The sequence below is a fragment of the Mastigoproctus giganteus genome, chromosome 7 (genome assembly GCF_048544385.1).
Source record: "Mastigoproctus giganteus isolate SK-2022 chromosome 7, ASM4854438v1, whole genome shotgun sequence".
Classification (NCBI taxonomy): Eukaryota; Metazoa; Arthropoda; class Arachnida; order Uropygi; family Thelyphonidae; genus Mastigoproctus; species Mastigoproctus giganteus.
Window position 1 is genome coordinate 2,313,289 of NC_143581.1, and position 13,714 is coordinate 2,327,002.

The window sequence follows — 13,714 nt, forward strand, 5'->3', positions numbered from 1 at the left end:
AGTGCTGGGTCCATTATTGTTTTCTGTATTTATAAATGATATTGATGATGGTATATCAAACTTAATGTCCAAGTTTGCAGACCATACAAAGGTTGGCAGGGTTGTTAAGAACACTACTGATGCTATGCTGCTGCAACAGGATCTGGAAAGGTTGAGCAGATGGGCTGAGAGGTGGCAACTGAAGTTTAACATTAACAAATGTAAAGTACTACATATCGGAAACAGCAACCCCAGAACAACATATCAACTCTGTGGTGCTACAGTGACAGTGGTAGAGAATGAAAAGGACTTGGGGGTAATTGTGCAGGCAGATATAAAGTTCTCTGAGTAGTGCAGATGGGCTGCAAGAGTAGATCATGGTGTATTGTCAATGATATATAGGAATTTTTCTAGCAGGGATAAGGAGGTGATTATTCCCTTGTATAAGGCAATGGTCAGGCCACACCTTGAGTACTGTATACAGGTCTGGAGGCCTCATTTCAAGAAGAACGTAGAGCTGCTGGAACGAGTACAGAGTAGGGGAACAAGATTAGTGAATGGAACAAAGGGTTGCTCTTACAAAGAAAGGCTTAAGTTCTGCAAATTACAGTGTCTGGAGACTAGGCACCAGCGAGGTGATCTGATAGAGGTGTATAAAGCTTTGAATGGTTTGAGCATGCTCAATGTGGATGGGATTCTTCCTCTTGCTCAGAATAATCACCTGAGGGGGCATAGATTCAGTTTGAGGAAAGACAGATGTAGGATAGATGTGTGGAAATTTGCCTTTAGCCAGCAGGTAGTTGGTTGGTGGAACAGACTTCCATCCCTTGTTGTGGAAGTTGATAACCTAAATTTAAGGTTCAGCTGGACAGGTATTTCAAACGAACGGATTGGTGAAATGGAAGTGGTTTTTTTTTTTTTTTTTTTTTTGGCTGATGATGCATTAGCTTGCTTTCTTGCATCATATGCCTCTACTAATCCTAGTGCTAATAATATAAGCCTAATTGAAAAAGATCAGCAAGCCACAAGGCCAACTAGAAGTGTGAGAACTGGGGCTGTCACCAACTCTGCTCACACCTTTCACCCAATAGGTTACCTATTTAAAATTACAAAATAACAAACAACGTTGTTTACATATTTAGCTACAGATTTTAGCAACAATTTTCCTTAAAAACTATAACCTTATACTGCCTTATGAGAATCTCATCAAATCAGAGATAACATATCGATATACCTTCGGTGCAACATTTTATATATTCCATTAGTAATAGCCTTTACATGCAAAAGGCATGTGCAGGGGGGGGGGGGGCAAAGCTCTCCCAAGCACACTTTTTTTTTTGTCTCACATGCTGATGCTTGTAAAATCTATCAACATGGAATATGTAAATCCCCCTCCCACACAAAAAAAAAAAAAAAAAAAAAAAGTTCTGGGTACAAAGCGGAAGCTACAAAAAAAGTTTAAGTTGAAAACCAGACAGTCAAAATCTATATTTTTTAGGGGTGGAGAGGGAGAGAAGATTATGCAAGCTCTCCCTCTCCACTAAAAACCACATTGCCAGCTTTTACAATTATATAATATACAAACGGCCTTGAGAGGGGCTTTATTTCACTCAGTTCTCCCCCACTTGGATGCACCTACGAAATGGCACTGAAAATGATTATGTCATTAAGTTACCTGGTTAGCTTTGGACTTTAACTCGTCGAAACTCCCCACGACTAATGCTTCTGCGGTTATCCCATTAGCAGGTGTTCCAATACTACCACCAAGTCCAAGGAGCGAGATTTTTTGTTTTCGTGGATACAGCATCCAAGCAGATTCATTTCCTCTTTCCCAATGCGGAACTAGGGCTGGTTCAGTGTGCACGTTATCTAAGTTTTCGGCTTTCAGCAAATTAACCATGTAATCAATAGCATTTTCAAGATTTTTACTTCCGGCAATACGCGATCCGAAGGTATCCACAAACTTTGCCAGCTGATTATACGTTTGACCTTTCTGCTTCCCGTTCACCACGTACTCCACAATATTTCTTACCACGCTCTTATGCTTATAAATTTCATTACGCAAATGTTCAGGAAGCGTACAATTCAATGCATTACCCTCTACTAAGTCGATGACACTAATACATACGAAGCTGAAACAGAGGAGAAGACAAGCACGACAAACATTTTCCATAGACAGTTTCGAGCCCATCCTTCAATTTGCCTTTGTGTACTCTACAATATCAGGCGCAGAAAAATACATAAACGATTCACACAGACAAGTTGCTTACGGCATGTCACTGACGATAACACTAATCCGGTTTTGGAAGAACCCATCACGCAGGGCTACGACCAGCGGTATAAAGTTCACGTACAGCTGATAGCCATTCCGCAGATAAAAATTTCAAAATTAGTGACAAAAGGATAATTTGCATTACGCAACACCAGATGGCGTAAAACGAGTATTCGAGATGTTCCTTAACAGCAGCATTAAAAAAAAGTGCGTACGGGCTCGTATTTAATGCACAACAGGTGGTTACTATTTTTATCGGTTTATTTGTACGTGAATATTGTTGGGGTAAGGTTTTTTAGGGACATTAGAGACTAAGGTCATATTGCTCCGTGTATATTGACTGTAAATTGTGTGTGTTCTGTGGTGGATTTTCTGTTTGGCTGGACGGAAAACCCGAGTTTCCAGTAGAAAAAAAAAAAAAAAAAAAACATTCTACAATCACCTGAGATCGACTAACTCAGCCACGTTGTGAAAAAGGCTCATACAAATTCCTCATTTTATCGACGGAATCAAACTCGAACCTTTTCCACCCGGCAAGTGAATAAATTACCGTAGTACCTCCACACCGTAGTGCAGAGCCGATCCACTACTACTAATCTGTTGGAGACTCTCTTCAGAATGCAGCACGCATTAAATGAAAAAGCCCAAATTGACATCATATTCCTTGACATAAAGGCAGCTTTCGATAATGTGTCGTTACCTGCACTTGAAAACATATTGAAAGTTTATTTCCGCATTGAGGGCAAACTATTGCAGATCATCAAGACCATTTTGAAGCCAAGGCACCTAATTGTACAACACCAAGAATTCCGTGCAGAATACACCCTCACTTGGGGCATCATCCCTCAGGGAGGTGTTTTAACAGATTTGCTGTTTGCTGCCGCCCTGGAGCCTTTTCTGGCGCGGAATCAGAATTTTATTTCCTACGCCGATGATGTAAAATATTTTGTTGTCTCTAACGAAGGATGTCTGGTGTCCGACGTCAATTTCCATGCCAACACTAAGCTGTATGAACTGGAGACATACCTACACAAAATCGGTTTGTGGCTAAACTCAGACGAGTCAGCACAACTGACAATAACTAATAAGAAGATCAAAAATCAAATCAAATTATCTCTTAATGGAGCACAGATTAAGAAAGTCAACTCATACACCGACCTAGGAGTGACGTGGGACGAGGGCCTTGCCTTCCAAAGGCACTTTCAGAACACGAGAACAAAAACTCCTCTCGCTGCCATATGGGCTGTAAGATAGGAAATAACTGGGATTCAAAACCAGCAGCTAGTGACCCAATATATCCAAAAATGTATCGTTCCTGTATCCTTATATGCTTCGACAATTTTGTCCTCTGCTCCAAATACTTATATTAGGAAATTTCTCGGCCTGGAATACTGGTTGCTCCGGTTGTTGAATAGGATTGCCGGGAAGTCCTTCACCATTCCGAAATCCATACTATACGCAAACTTGAACACAGCTCCGTGGATTCAGATGATCACAATACGTAACATCTACACTCTGGCACAACTTCTGATTGGGAGTTTATATGCCCCTCAAATTGAAAATCTTGTAGTAAGGCCCCGCCCTGGAGCCCGCTTCCACAACCCTCATAGTCTCCGAAGCGCTCTCAATAATACGGACGGATTAAGGCGGATGTTTCCTGCCAATACTCTGGAGCTCTTTAAAGACCTCAAAATAGACCCGGACAGGTACTGCCATGAGTAAACTTACAGGAAGCTCATTGCAGCGAATCTGTATACGAAACTACAAATGTGATGAAGAATGTAATTGAAGAAAGACTTCAAGTGCCCTCGAACTCATAAAAATCTTAAATGAACGATATATTATATTTCCAAAATATAGGACTGAGGGTATTCCTTTTGTTCAGAGAATGACAATGAGGACCAATTCATAGTGTAAATGACGATGTCATTTTTCTATGTATGTATATTGTTTTTTATATAATATCGGTGTTTAGATACACCATAGATAACTCTTAATAAACTACAAAGTAGTTGTTGTAGGCATCATTTGCTCTTTCTCATATTGTGCTCTGCCTTCACGACGAGTTGCCATGATATTGCACTACTTCGAATAAGTAACGCTTCACTAATAGAGAAGACTATTGTTACTTATTCTCAGTTGAGTACCACCACAGAGACAGCACTGTTTCACGGCTATTGGCCGATCATCAGTGGGTGGGCAGGTACCCTGGTATTGCAGACATGACGACCTAGTATTGACATCTACACCTCTTGGCATCTCTCATATTGTGTGATTAACTTCACAACTGGGTCGTCATGTCTGCAATACCAGGGTACCTGCCCACCCACTGATGATCGGCCAATAGCCGTGAAACAGTGCTGTCTGGGTGGTGGTACTCAACTGAGAATAAGTAATAATAGTCTTCTCTATTAGTGAAGCGTTACTTATTCGAAGTAGTGCAATATCATGGCAACTCGTCGTGAAGGCAGAGCACAATATGAGAAAGAAAAAATGATGCCTACAACAACTACTTTGTAGTTTATTAAGAGTTATCAATGGTGTATCTAAACACCGATATTATATAGATACCAAACTCTTAAAGTATTATGCCTTGTGCATTTATTTATTTTAAATAAATGCACAAGTTTTATTTATTTATTTTAAATAAATGCACAAGTTTTATTTATTTATTTTAAATAAATGCAAATGTTTTGTAATTTTGTAATTTTTCTATGAAGCTATGATTTCTGTATCTATGTAATTTTTCCTCTATATATATATATATCTTATGTACACTCTAATAACTTAACATGCATCCTGGGATGCAAATTCCGAGTATCCACTAGAAATCGATCTACCACCTTACAGAGCCGCACGTTGTGCAAATTTTTCATGCCTATAAAAACACGGGTTGCAACGACATCTCTTCGTTCCCGTTTTTTGGCTTGTTCAGTCGGATAGCTACATTTCCAGTACTCTGGATGGCAGGTCATCGTTTAGATGATTCTTTGAGCAGGTTGTTAAGGGACTTGAAGCCGGGCAGTCACAGGCGGAGATGGCATGTTGCCTTAATGTGTCACGCAGTGCCGTCTCGGCATGATGGAAGCAATTTCACGAGACGGGAACCATTACCAGAAGAGCTGGCCAAAGTCGCCTGACGGCTACATAAATGGAACGCTATCTGGTTCTAACAGCAAAACGGAATGCTATCTGCTTCTAACAGCAAAACGGAACCCTACTGTCCTGTCATCAACTGTCTCTTGATGTTTTTGAGGCCACAGATGAAAACATTTTCCAACGAGACTGTGTCAAGAATGTTCAAGTGGACTCTATGCAAGGAAGCCAGTACTTTGTATCCCTAAACACACTAACACTACCACAAACCACTGCAGAGCTCCTCACCACTGGTGCCGTAAACATGTGACTTTATGTGCTCTGACAATTGGGATACAGTTCTGTTCTTTTTTGCATTCGTAGCCCAGTGGTCAGGTGCGGGAGTGCAGTAGCACACGCTCTTTGAGTAGACCGGGGTTCAAGCCCCTGACTGCTAAATACAGTCGATCTGCCAACCCGCAATGGACCAGCGTGGCAGATTATGATCCAATTCCTTCAATATGAATTGTTGAGAAAGCTTCCATCCTATAAACAGAAAATTTATTTATTTATTTATTTATTATCCTGCAGTGGATTGATAATAACGACAGTTTACCTTTTTTTTTTTTTTTTTGCTTTTTCTGTTCTTTGATCCATCCCGTTTTAGCCTACGAACAGATTCCAGACATTATTTCATCTGGAAACAACGAAAAATGCAGTATCATCGCTGCAACAACAGAGGAAGACGCTTAAGGTGGAGGCGGTGTTCTTGTGCGGGACGACATAATGATCAACAACCGTACTCCTCTTCGAGTTTTTCATAGGGATGCAGTAACTCCGCACAAAAAATTATATTAGGGTCTCCCGTAAAATGATTACATCTACCCGTATATTTATTTTGTCTGTAAATTGCGTGTGTTCTCTTGTCGATTTGCCTGTTTGCTGGACGAAAAAAACCCTGTTTCTGGGGGGGGGGGGGATAACCTTGCTATCTACGCCTGAGACCGACTAACTTAGCCACGGAGTGAAAAAAGTCCATTAAAGTTCCTGGCGTCATCGACGGGATTTGAACCCGGGCCTCTTCCACCCAGTGTGGGAAGCACGGTGATGATGCCACTGTGCTTCCCGCACAGACAGTAACTCCGCACAGGTATCGAAAATAGAACATCGTTCACTATGTGTGGCTTTTTTTTATGTGAGGTTAGCCGAGATGTTCTTTCCATGCACAACACCACTGCACATAGAGCTGAAGTAATAGAGGAACAGCTTCAAAATGAAGGTATACGACGACTGCTGTGGCTAGCACGATCATAGATTTAAATCCGATCGAACATGTGTGGGACGCTCTTGGGCAGCGCATTAACGGGAAACGTCAAATCCTCGGTCGCTTGGTGAGCTGTCTGCACTGGTGGAAGAATGGAATTTGTTGCCACAGAATCTTACGGACTCCCTCATATCGAGCATAGTTCACCGCTGTCAGCCCTGTTTAGGGATCCCCGTATGATCGCCGTATGATCCCCGTTGGAGGGGATCATACGGCGTACTGATATCATGTGACAATATTTTAGAGTATTGATATCATGTGACTGTGTACATCTTATATCGATTTCTGTAATGTGACCGTTTTGGTAGTTCTTATACAACCCCTATAAATGTCCCTTATACCTTCCCAAAATTTCTTATGTCTCTTCATTTCATTGTCATTCTACGGTACACCACCAAACTAAATTTTGTCCCACTTCATCGCAAGCAGCAAGAGTTACACTACGTTTTCTACATATTCTTTTAATTTTGTCGAGCAATTCTTTTAATTTTGTTGTAATACGATCAGTAGTAGTAAGGGCAAATGATGCAAGAAAGCAAACTTATATAGCATCAGCCGAAAAAAAAAAAAACACACACACAATTCATCCATGCATACCCTCCAACAATCTGTCTGGTTCTCCCTTGAATTTATTCAAATCATCCACTTGCACGAGAACAAATGGAAGCCTGTTCCAACAATCAACTACCCCCCTAGCTGAAGGCAAACTTCCGCATATCTATCCTGCAACCAACCTTCCTCAATTTGAACTTATGCTCCCTCATGTGTGTAGTCTCAGCAAGTGCAGGAATACCGTTCAGTTAACATTCAGCTAACTCAATCCATTCAAGGCTTTAAGCCTAAATCAGATATCCCTGCAGGTACTTGGTCTCAAGATGCTGCAATTTGCAGAACTGAAGCATTTCTAGGTAAAAGCACCCTTTGTTCTCTTCGCCAATCTGGTTGCTCCTCTGCACCCATTTACGAAGGACGTAGATCTGCAGATCTACAAACATACCTCAGATCTGCAGATCTACGTAGATCTGCAGATCTGAGGCCTACAAACCTGTATAAAGCACTTTTCATGGCAGCGCGGATTTGCGGTTTATACAGAGTGAGCAGCTGTTTGGAAGAAAAGTAACGCCGAGAGCGAAAAAGAAAACCAAGTTTTTCAGATGCAGAGGAAGCAATATTTGTAATATGCTTGTGCCAAGAGAGATTAGAAGTCAGGGTAATCCCCAAAAGAGATATATCATTTTGCCTAGAAATCGGAGTGTCACTAAAGATAAGCATAGGAGCAGAAGAATCCTTTTTGCGAGATATAAGACAAGACAGAGTTTTAGAAGGGTTTAAATCAACTAAGTTGTCTTTGGCCAACTGGAGAATTACCTGAAGATCGGCATTTAAGGAATTGGTAGCAGAATTTCGAGAAATTGATGCTGATTGACAAGGTTTCTCAAAATGGAAAGAGGAATGCAATGTGCTATTATCGGCAAAACTATGGATAGATTTCCAGTCAATGGAAGAAGGTCATTAATATACAAGAGGAAAAGAGTGGGGTAAAGAACTGAACCTTGGGGGACACCGGCATTAGTTGGGAAGTTAGAAGACTCAGAGCCATCTACCATCACCCTCAGTGAGCGATTAGTGAGAAAACTGATTAACCAATTACTAAAAACAGTTGGCAAACCATAAGATGGAAACCTGTTTAGAAGACTTTTATGCCAAACAAGATCGAAAGCCTTTGAGATGTCAAGAGCAACTACTGGTGTTTCCCTGAACCTTCATTGAATTAGTCCATAAATGGGTAATAAAGCCAGAATATCACCGGTGGATCGACATTGACGGAATCCATAATGATGATCGTTGATCAGACGGAAGATTTCTAGGTAGTTTAAGAGTTGGCGGTTAATTGATTTCTCCATTACCTTAGAAAGAGTAGAAGTAATTGCAATGGGGACGATAATTGGATAGGAGGGATTTGTCACCCTTTTTAGGAACTGGCTGGATATGAGCAAATTTCCAAGCAGAAGGAAAAACACCTTTGGAATAAGAAAGTGAAAAAAGCGGCAAAGAATACAAGTAAGTTCAGGAGCACAGGTTTTGAGAACAAATGGAGAAATACCATCGGGACCTGGAGCTTTCTTAACATCAAGATTCTTCAAAATCCTTCTGAGATTCTTTTGACAGAAGACCACAGGAGGCATTGAATGGAGCGTGTTGGAATGATGGGAGGTGTTTTACCAAGATCATTAATACATGAGTTGGAAGAAAAATGGGATGCTAGCAGGTCAGCTTTATCCTTGGTTGAAGTGACAACAGAACCATCTGGTTTGGACAGAGGTGGGAGCAGAGATGGGCAAAAGATGCGGCCAATAGCTTTGGTAAGAGACCAGAATGCTCGGGTACCATTATCGCAAGAAGCAAGTTTTCTACTCTTAGCCTGTTCAAACTCTAGTTTGGACTGATTAATAACTGCTTTACAATTGTTGCGAGCTTTGGTGTAGGCAGAAAATGAAACTGGAGAATTAGAAACAAGCCAATTACGATATGTAACATTCTTCTCTTCAACAGCCTTAGCACATTTATTGGAAAACCAAGGTTTAGATAAAGGACGAGATTTTAAAGTGGAGTGTGGGATAAAGGATTCCATTCCTGCTTGAATAATTTCACTGACACGATCTGAGCAAACGTTGATATCAGAAGTTTTGAAACAATAATCCGACCAAGGAAAAGAAGACGTCTCGCAGGTCATCCCATTTTGCTTTCTAGTAATGCCAAACAACACGAGGTTGGGAATACCCATTAGATAAAGATTCCATTGGAGAAGAGACAATCACCAAGTTGTGATCTGAAGTGCCTAAAGGACCTCTCGCTTCAACCGTGTACTTAAAAGGGATGTTTGTGAAAAAAAGATCAAGCGTATTGGCTGTATGATTAGGATTGTCCGGTATTCTTGTAGGTAAATGAACAATCTGTGCAAGGTCATTAGTAATTGCAAAAGCCTCTCGACCTGCTGGGTCGGTGTGACTAGAAAACGGAAGCCAGCTGGAGTTGTGAACATTAAAATCACCAAGGAAAATTACCTCACTGTTAGGAAAGTTGGACTGGAGAAAGTCAAGTTGAAAAGAGAGGAAGTCAAAGAGCTCCAAGTGATTAGTGGAGTTGGGAGAACGGTAGAGGGAACAGATGAATTTGACACAATGAGGTAGAGAGATTTTAAGCCAGAGAAGATCAATGAGAGGAGATTCCAAATTACCAAGTCTCTGACAGGGAATATCAGAACGGACATATGCACAAGTTTTTTTTTTTTTTTTTTATGAGAACCCCAAACACGAGAGGTATTAGAACCTATAGTACTTAGTACCGTGCTTGGGTTTGAGGTTAAGAAGACGAAAGAAGATATTTGTTGACATTGGACTTGAACTTCTGTAGATTGTAATTTTCAGGAAATACGTATGAAGGAAGGTTGTTCCAGAAAAGGGCAGTTGAATGAATAAATGAGGAAGATGAAAAGTTGGTTCTGTGGGTTTGAAGTTGGACAGTAAATGGATGTTGGCTGGTGGCGGCACGTGTTCGGACTGTTTTGAAAGAGAGAGCGGGAATTATAGAAGCCAATTCAGAAGAACAGTGCCCATGGAAGTATCTGTAGAAGAGGCATGCAGCAGAAACAGTGCGTCTATGAGAAAGCGAGTGGAGAGATTCTGTTAGAGATGAATCATTAATTAAACTAACTGCCCTCTTCTGAATGGAATCAAGAAGCCGGAGAGAGGTTTTGGGGGCACCACCCCAGATATGGGAACAATATTCCATGGCAGGGCGAATTTGCGATTTATACAGAGTGAGAAGCTGTTTGGAAGAAAAGTAACGCCGAGAGCGAAAGAGAAAACCAAGTTTTTTAGATGCAGAGGAAGCAATATTTGTAATATGTTTTATGACAAGAGAGATTAGAAGTCAGTGTAATCCCCAAAAGAGATATATCATTTTGCCTAGAAATCGGAGTGTCACTAAAGATAAGCATAGGAGCAGAAGAATCCTTTTTGCGAGATATAAGACAAGATTGAATTTTAGAAGGGTTGAAATCAACTAACTTGTCTTTGCCCCACTGGAGAATTACCTGAAGATCGGCATTTAAGGAATTGGTAGCAGATTTTCGAGAAGTTGAAGCTGATTGAGCAGGACAAGGTTTCTCAAAATGGAAAGTTGAATGCAATGTGCTATCATCAGCAAAACTATGGATAGGATTTCCAGTCAATGGAAGAAGGTCATTGATATACAAGAGGGAAAGAGTGGGGGAAAGAACTGAACCTTGGGGGACACCGGCATTAGTGGAGAAGTTAGAAGACAGAGAGCCATCTACCATCACCCTCAGTGAGCGATCAGAGAGAAAACTGGATAACCAATTACTAAAAACAGTTGGCAAACCATAAGACGGAAGCTTGTTTAGAAGATCTTTTTGCCAAACACGATCAAAAGCCTTTGAGATGTCAAGAGCAACTACTTGTGTTTCACCGAACCTTTCCATTGAATTAGTCCATAAATAGGTAACATAAGCCAGAATATCTCCAGTGGATCGACACTGACGGAATCCATACTGGTGATCGTTGATCAGACGGAAGGTTTCTACAGGAGCGGATTAAGGTCGGTTGAGGCCCCGGGCGCAAAGAAAATATTGGGCCCCTTAAAAAAAAGAGAGAGACAGGGAAAATAAAAATACATGTTAACTATTTTATAAATAAATAAAAAATATTATGTACTATTAATGTTTTATTTCCAATAAAATTTGAATATAATATAATTAATAATAGCATAATAATAATCACAAAGTTTTGAACTAATATGTTCAACTAATTTGCTGAGGTTTTGCGTGGGCCCTTCAGAAGTCGGGGCCCAGGGCGCGCGCCCGGTGCGCCCGCCTTTAAATCCGCCTCTGGGTTTCTAGGTAGTTTAAGAGTTGGCGGTTAATTGATTTCTCCATTACTTTAGAAAGAGTAGAAGTAATTGCAACCGGACGATAATTGGATGGGAGGGATTTGTCACCCTATTTAGGAACTGGCTGGATATGAGCAAATTTCCAAGCAGAAGGAAAAACACCTTTGGAATAAGAAAGTGAAAAAAGGCGGCAAAGAATAGGAGTAAGTTCAGGAGCACAGGTTTTGAGAACAAGTGGAGAAATACCATCAGGACCTGGAGCTTTCTTAGCATCAAGATTCATCAAAATCCTTCTGATATCCTTTTGACGGAAGACCACAGGAGGCATTGAATGGAGCGTGTTGGGAATGGTGGGAGGTGTTTTACCAAGATCATTAATACATGAGTTGGAAGAAAAATGGGATGCTAGCAGGTCAGCTTTATCCTTGGCTGATGTGGCAACAGAACCATCTGGTTTGGACAGAGGTGGGAGCAAAGATGGGCAAAAGTTGCGGCCAATAGCTTTGGCAAGAGACCAGAATGCTCGGCTACCATTAGGGCAAGAAGCAAGTTTTCTACTCTTAGCCTGTTCAAACTCTAGTTTGGACTGGTTAATAACTGCTTTGCAACTGTTGCGAGCTTTGGTGTAGGCAGAAAATGAAACTGAAGAATTAGAAACAAGCCAATTACGATATGCAACATTCTTCTCTTGGACAGCCTTAGCACATTTATTGGAAAACCAAGGTTTAGATAAAGGACGAGATTTTAAAGTGGAGTGTGGGATAAAGGATTCCATTCCTGCAAGAATAATTTCACTGACATGATCTGAGCAAACGTTGATATCAGAAGTTTTGAAACAGTAATCCGACCAAGGAAAAGAAGAAAAGAAGTCTCGCAGGTTATCCCATTTTGCATTCTTGTAATGCCAAACAACACGTGGTTGGGAATAGCCATGAGATAAAGGTTCCATTGGAGAAGAGACAATCACCAAGTTGTGATCTGAAGTGCCTAAAGGACCTCTCACTTCGACCGTATACTTAGAAGGGTTGTTTGTGAGAAAAAGATCAAGCGTATTGGCTGTATGATTAGGATTGTCCGGTATTCTTGTAGGTAAATGAACAATCTGTGCTAGGTCATTAGTAATTGCAAAAGCCTCAGCATCTCGACCTGCTGGGTCGGTGTGACTAGAAAACGGAAGCCAGCTGGAGTTGTGAACATTAAAATCACCAAGGAAAATTACTTCACTGTTAGGAAAGTTGGACTGGAGAAAGTCAAGTTGCAAAGAGAGGAAGTCAAAGAGCTCCAAGTGATTAGTGGAGTTGGGAGAACGGTAGAGAGAACAGATGAATTTGACACAATGAGGTAGAGAGATTTTAAGCCAGAGAAGATCAAAGAGAGGAGATTCCAAATTGCCAAGTCTCTGACAGGGAATATTAGAACGGACATATGCACAAGTACCACCTTTGAGGCGAAAGGAATCATACAGCGAATAATTTGGGCATCTGAGATGAGCAGTAGATGAATCAATCGATATCTGAGATTCTGTCAGAAAAAGTACATGAGGTTTGGCAGACTGCAAGTGGAAATGGACATCGTTGAGATTAGAATTGAGACCACGTATATTTGTGAAGTGAATTAGGAAGTCCTTGGGAGGTTTAGATCTTTTCGCAGATAAGCTTGCTCTATTAGTTTGACAATTCATGGTGTATTCAATAGTAAGAAAAACTGGGTGGGACATGCTGTATGAAGTAATGAAATTTTTGGATATGGCGTACATGTGGTAAGAATATACCCAGATCCTTGACATAACGTGGCCTCGACAATGCTCCCCGCATACACACTACTCGGTCTCCCTCCAGTCACTATCTGGCAGAGTAGAGGCAGCAAGATTATACACTAGCTGATCCTGTAGCTTCCTAGAGAGTTACTAATAGGTTCAGTCCGGTGTACTAACTAGCGGCCGGCCTGCGAACACCGTTTTTGAGCTGTACCCTCGAAATGTAAGGAATATTGGATCTCGCCACGACGTTCATCATAACCTGAAAAGTCATCAATCATACTGCATGATGGAAGAGATAGGGAAAGGTTGACTGGAGCTTAGCTCTAGAGACTAAACATGGGTTCCACCATTTCAAGCCTCCAATAAGCAAAGTGGTGGTATTTCACCGGTTGAT

General features: G+C 41.0%; 1 protein-coding gene across 1 annotated transcript in view; it reads right to left on the reverse strand.

The window, feature by feature from the left end:
- LOC150082429 (carboxypeptidase Q-like) overlaps positions 1–2,341 on the reverse strand; it is a 34,747-nt gene extending 32,406 nt beyond the window's left edge. Inside the window, exon 1 of the mRNA XM_090378602.1 lies at positions 1,655–2,341. Coding sequence (XP_090234728.1) covers positions 1,655–2,170 — 516 coding nt within the window. The 5' untranslated portion in view covers positions 2,171–2,341. The remainder of the gene's footprint in view (positions 1–1,654) is intronic.
- Positions 2,342–13,714: the final 11,373 nt, after the last annotated feature.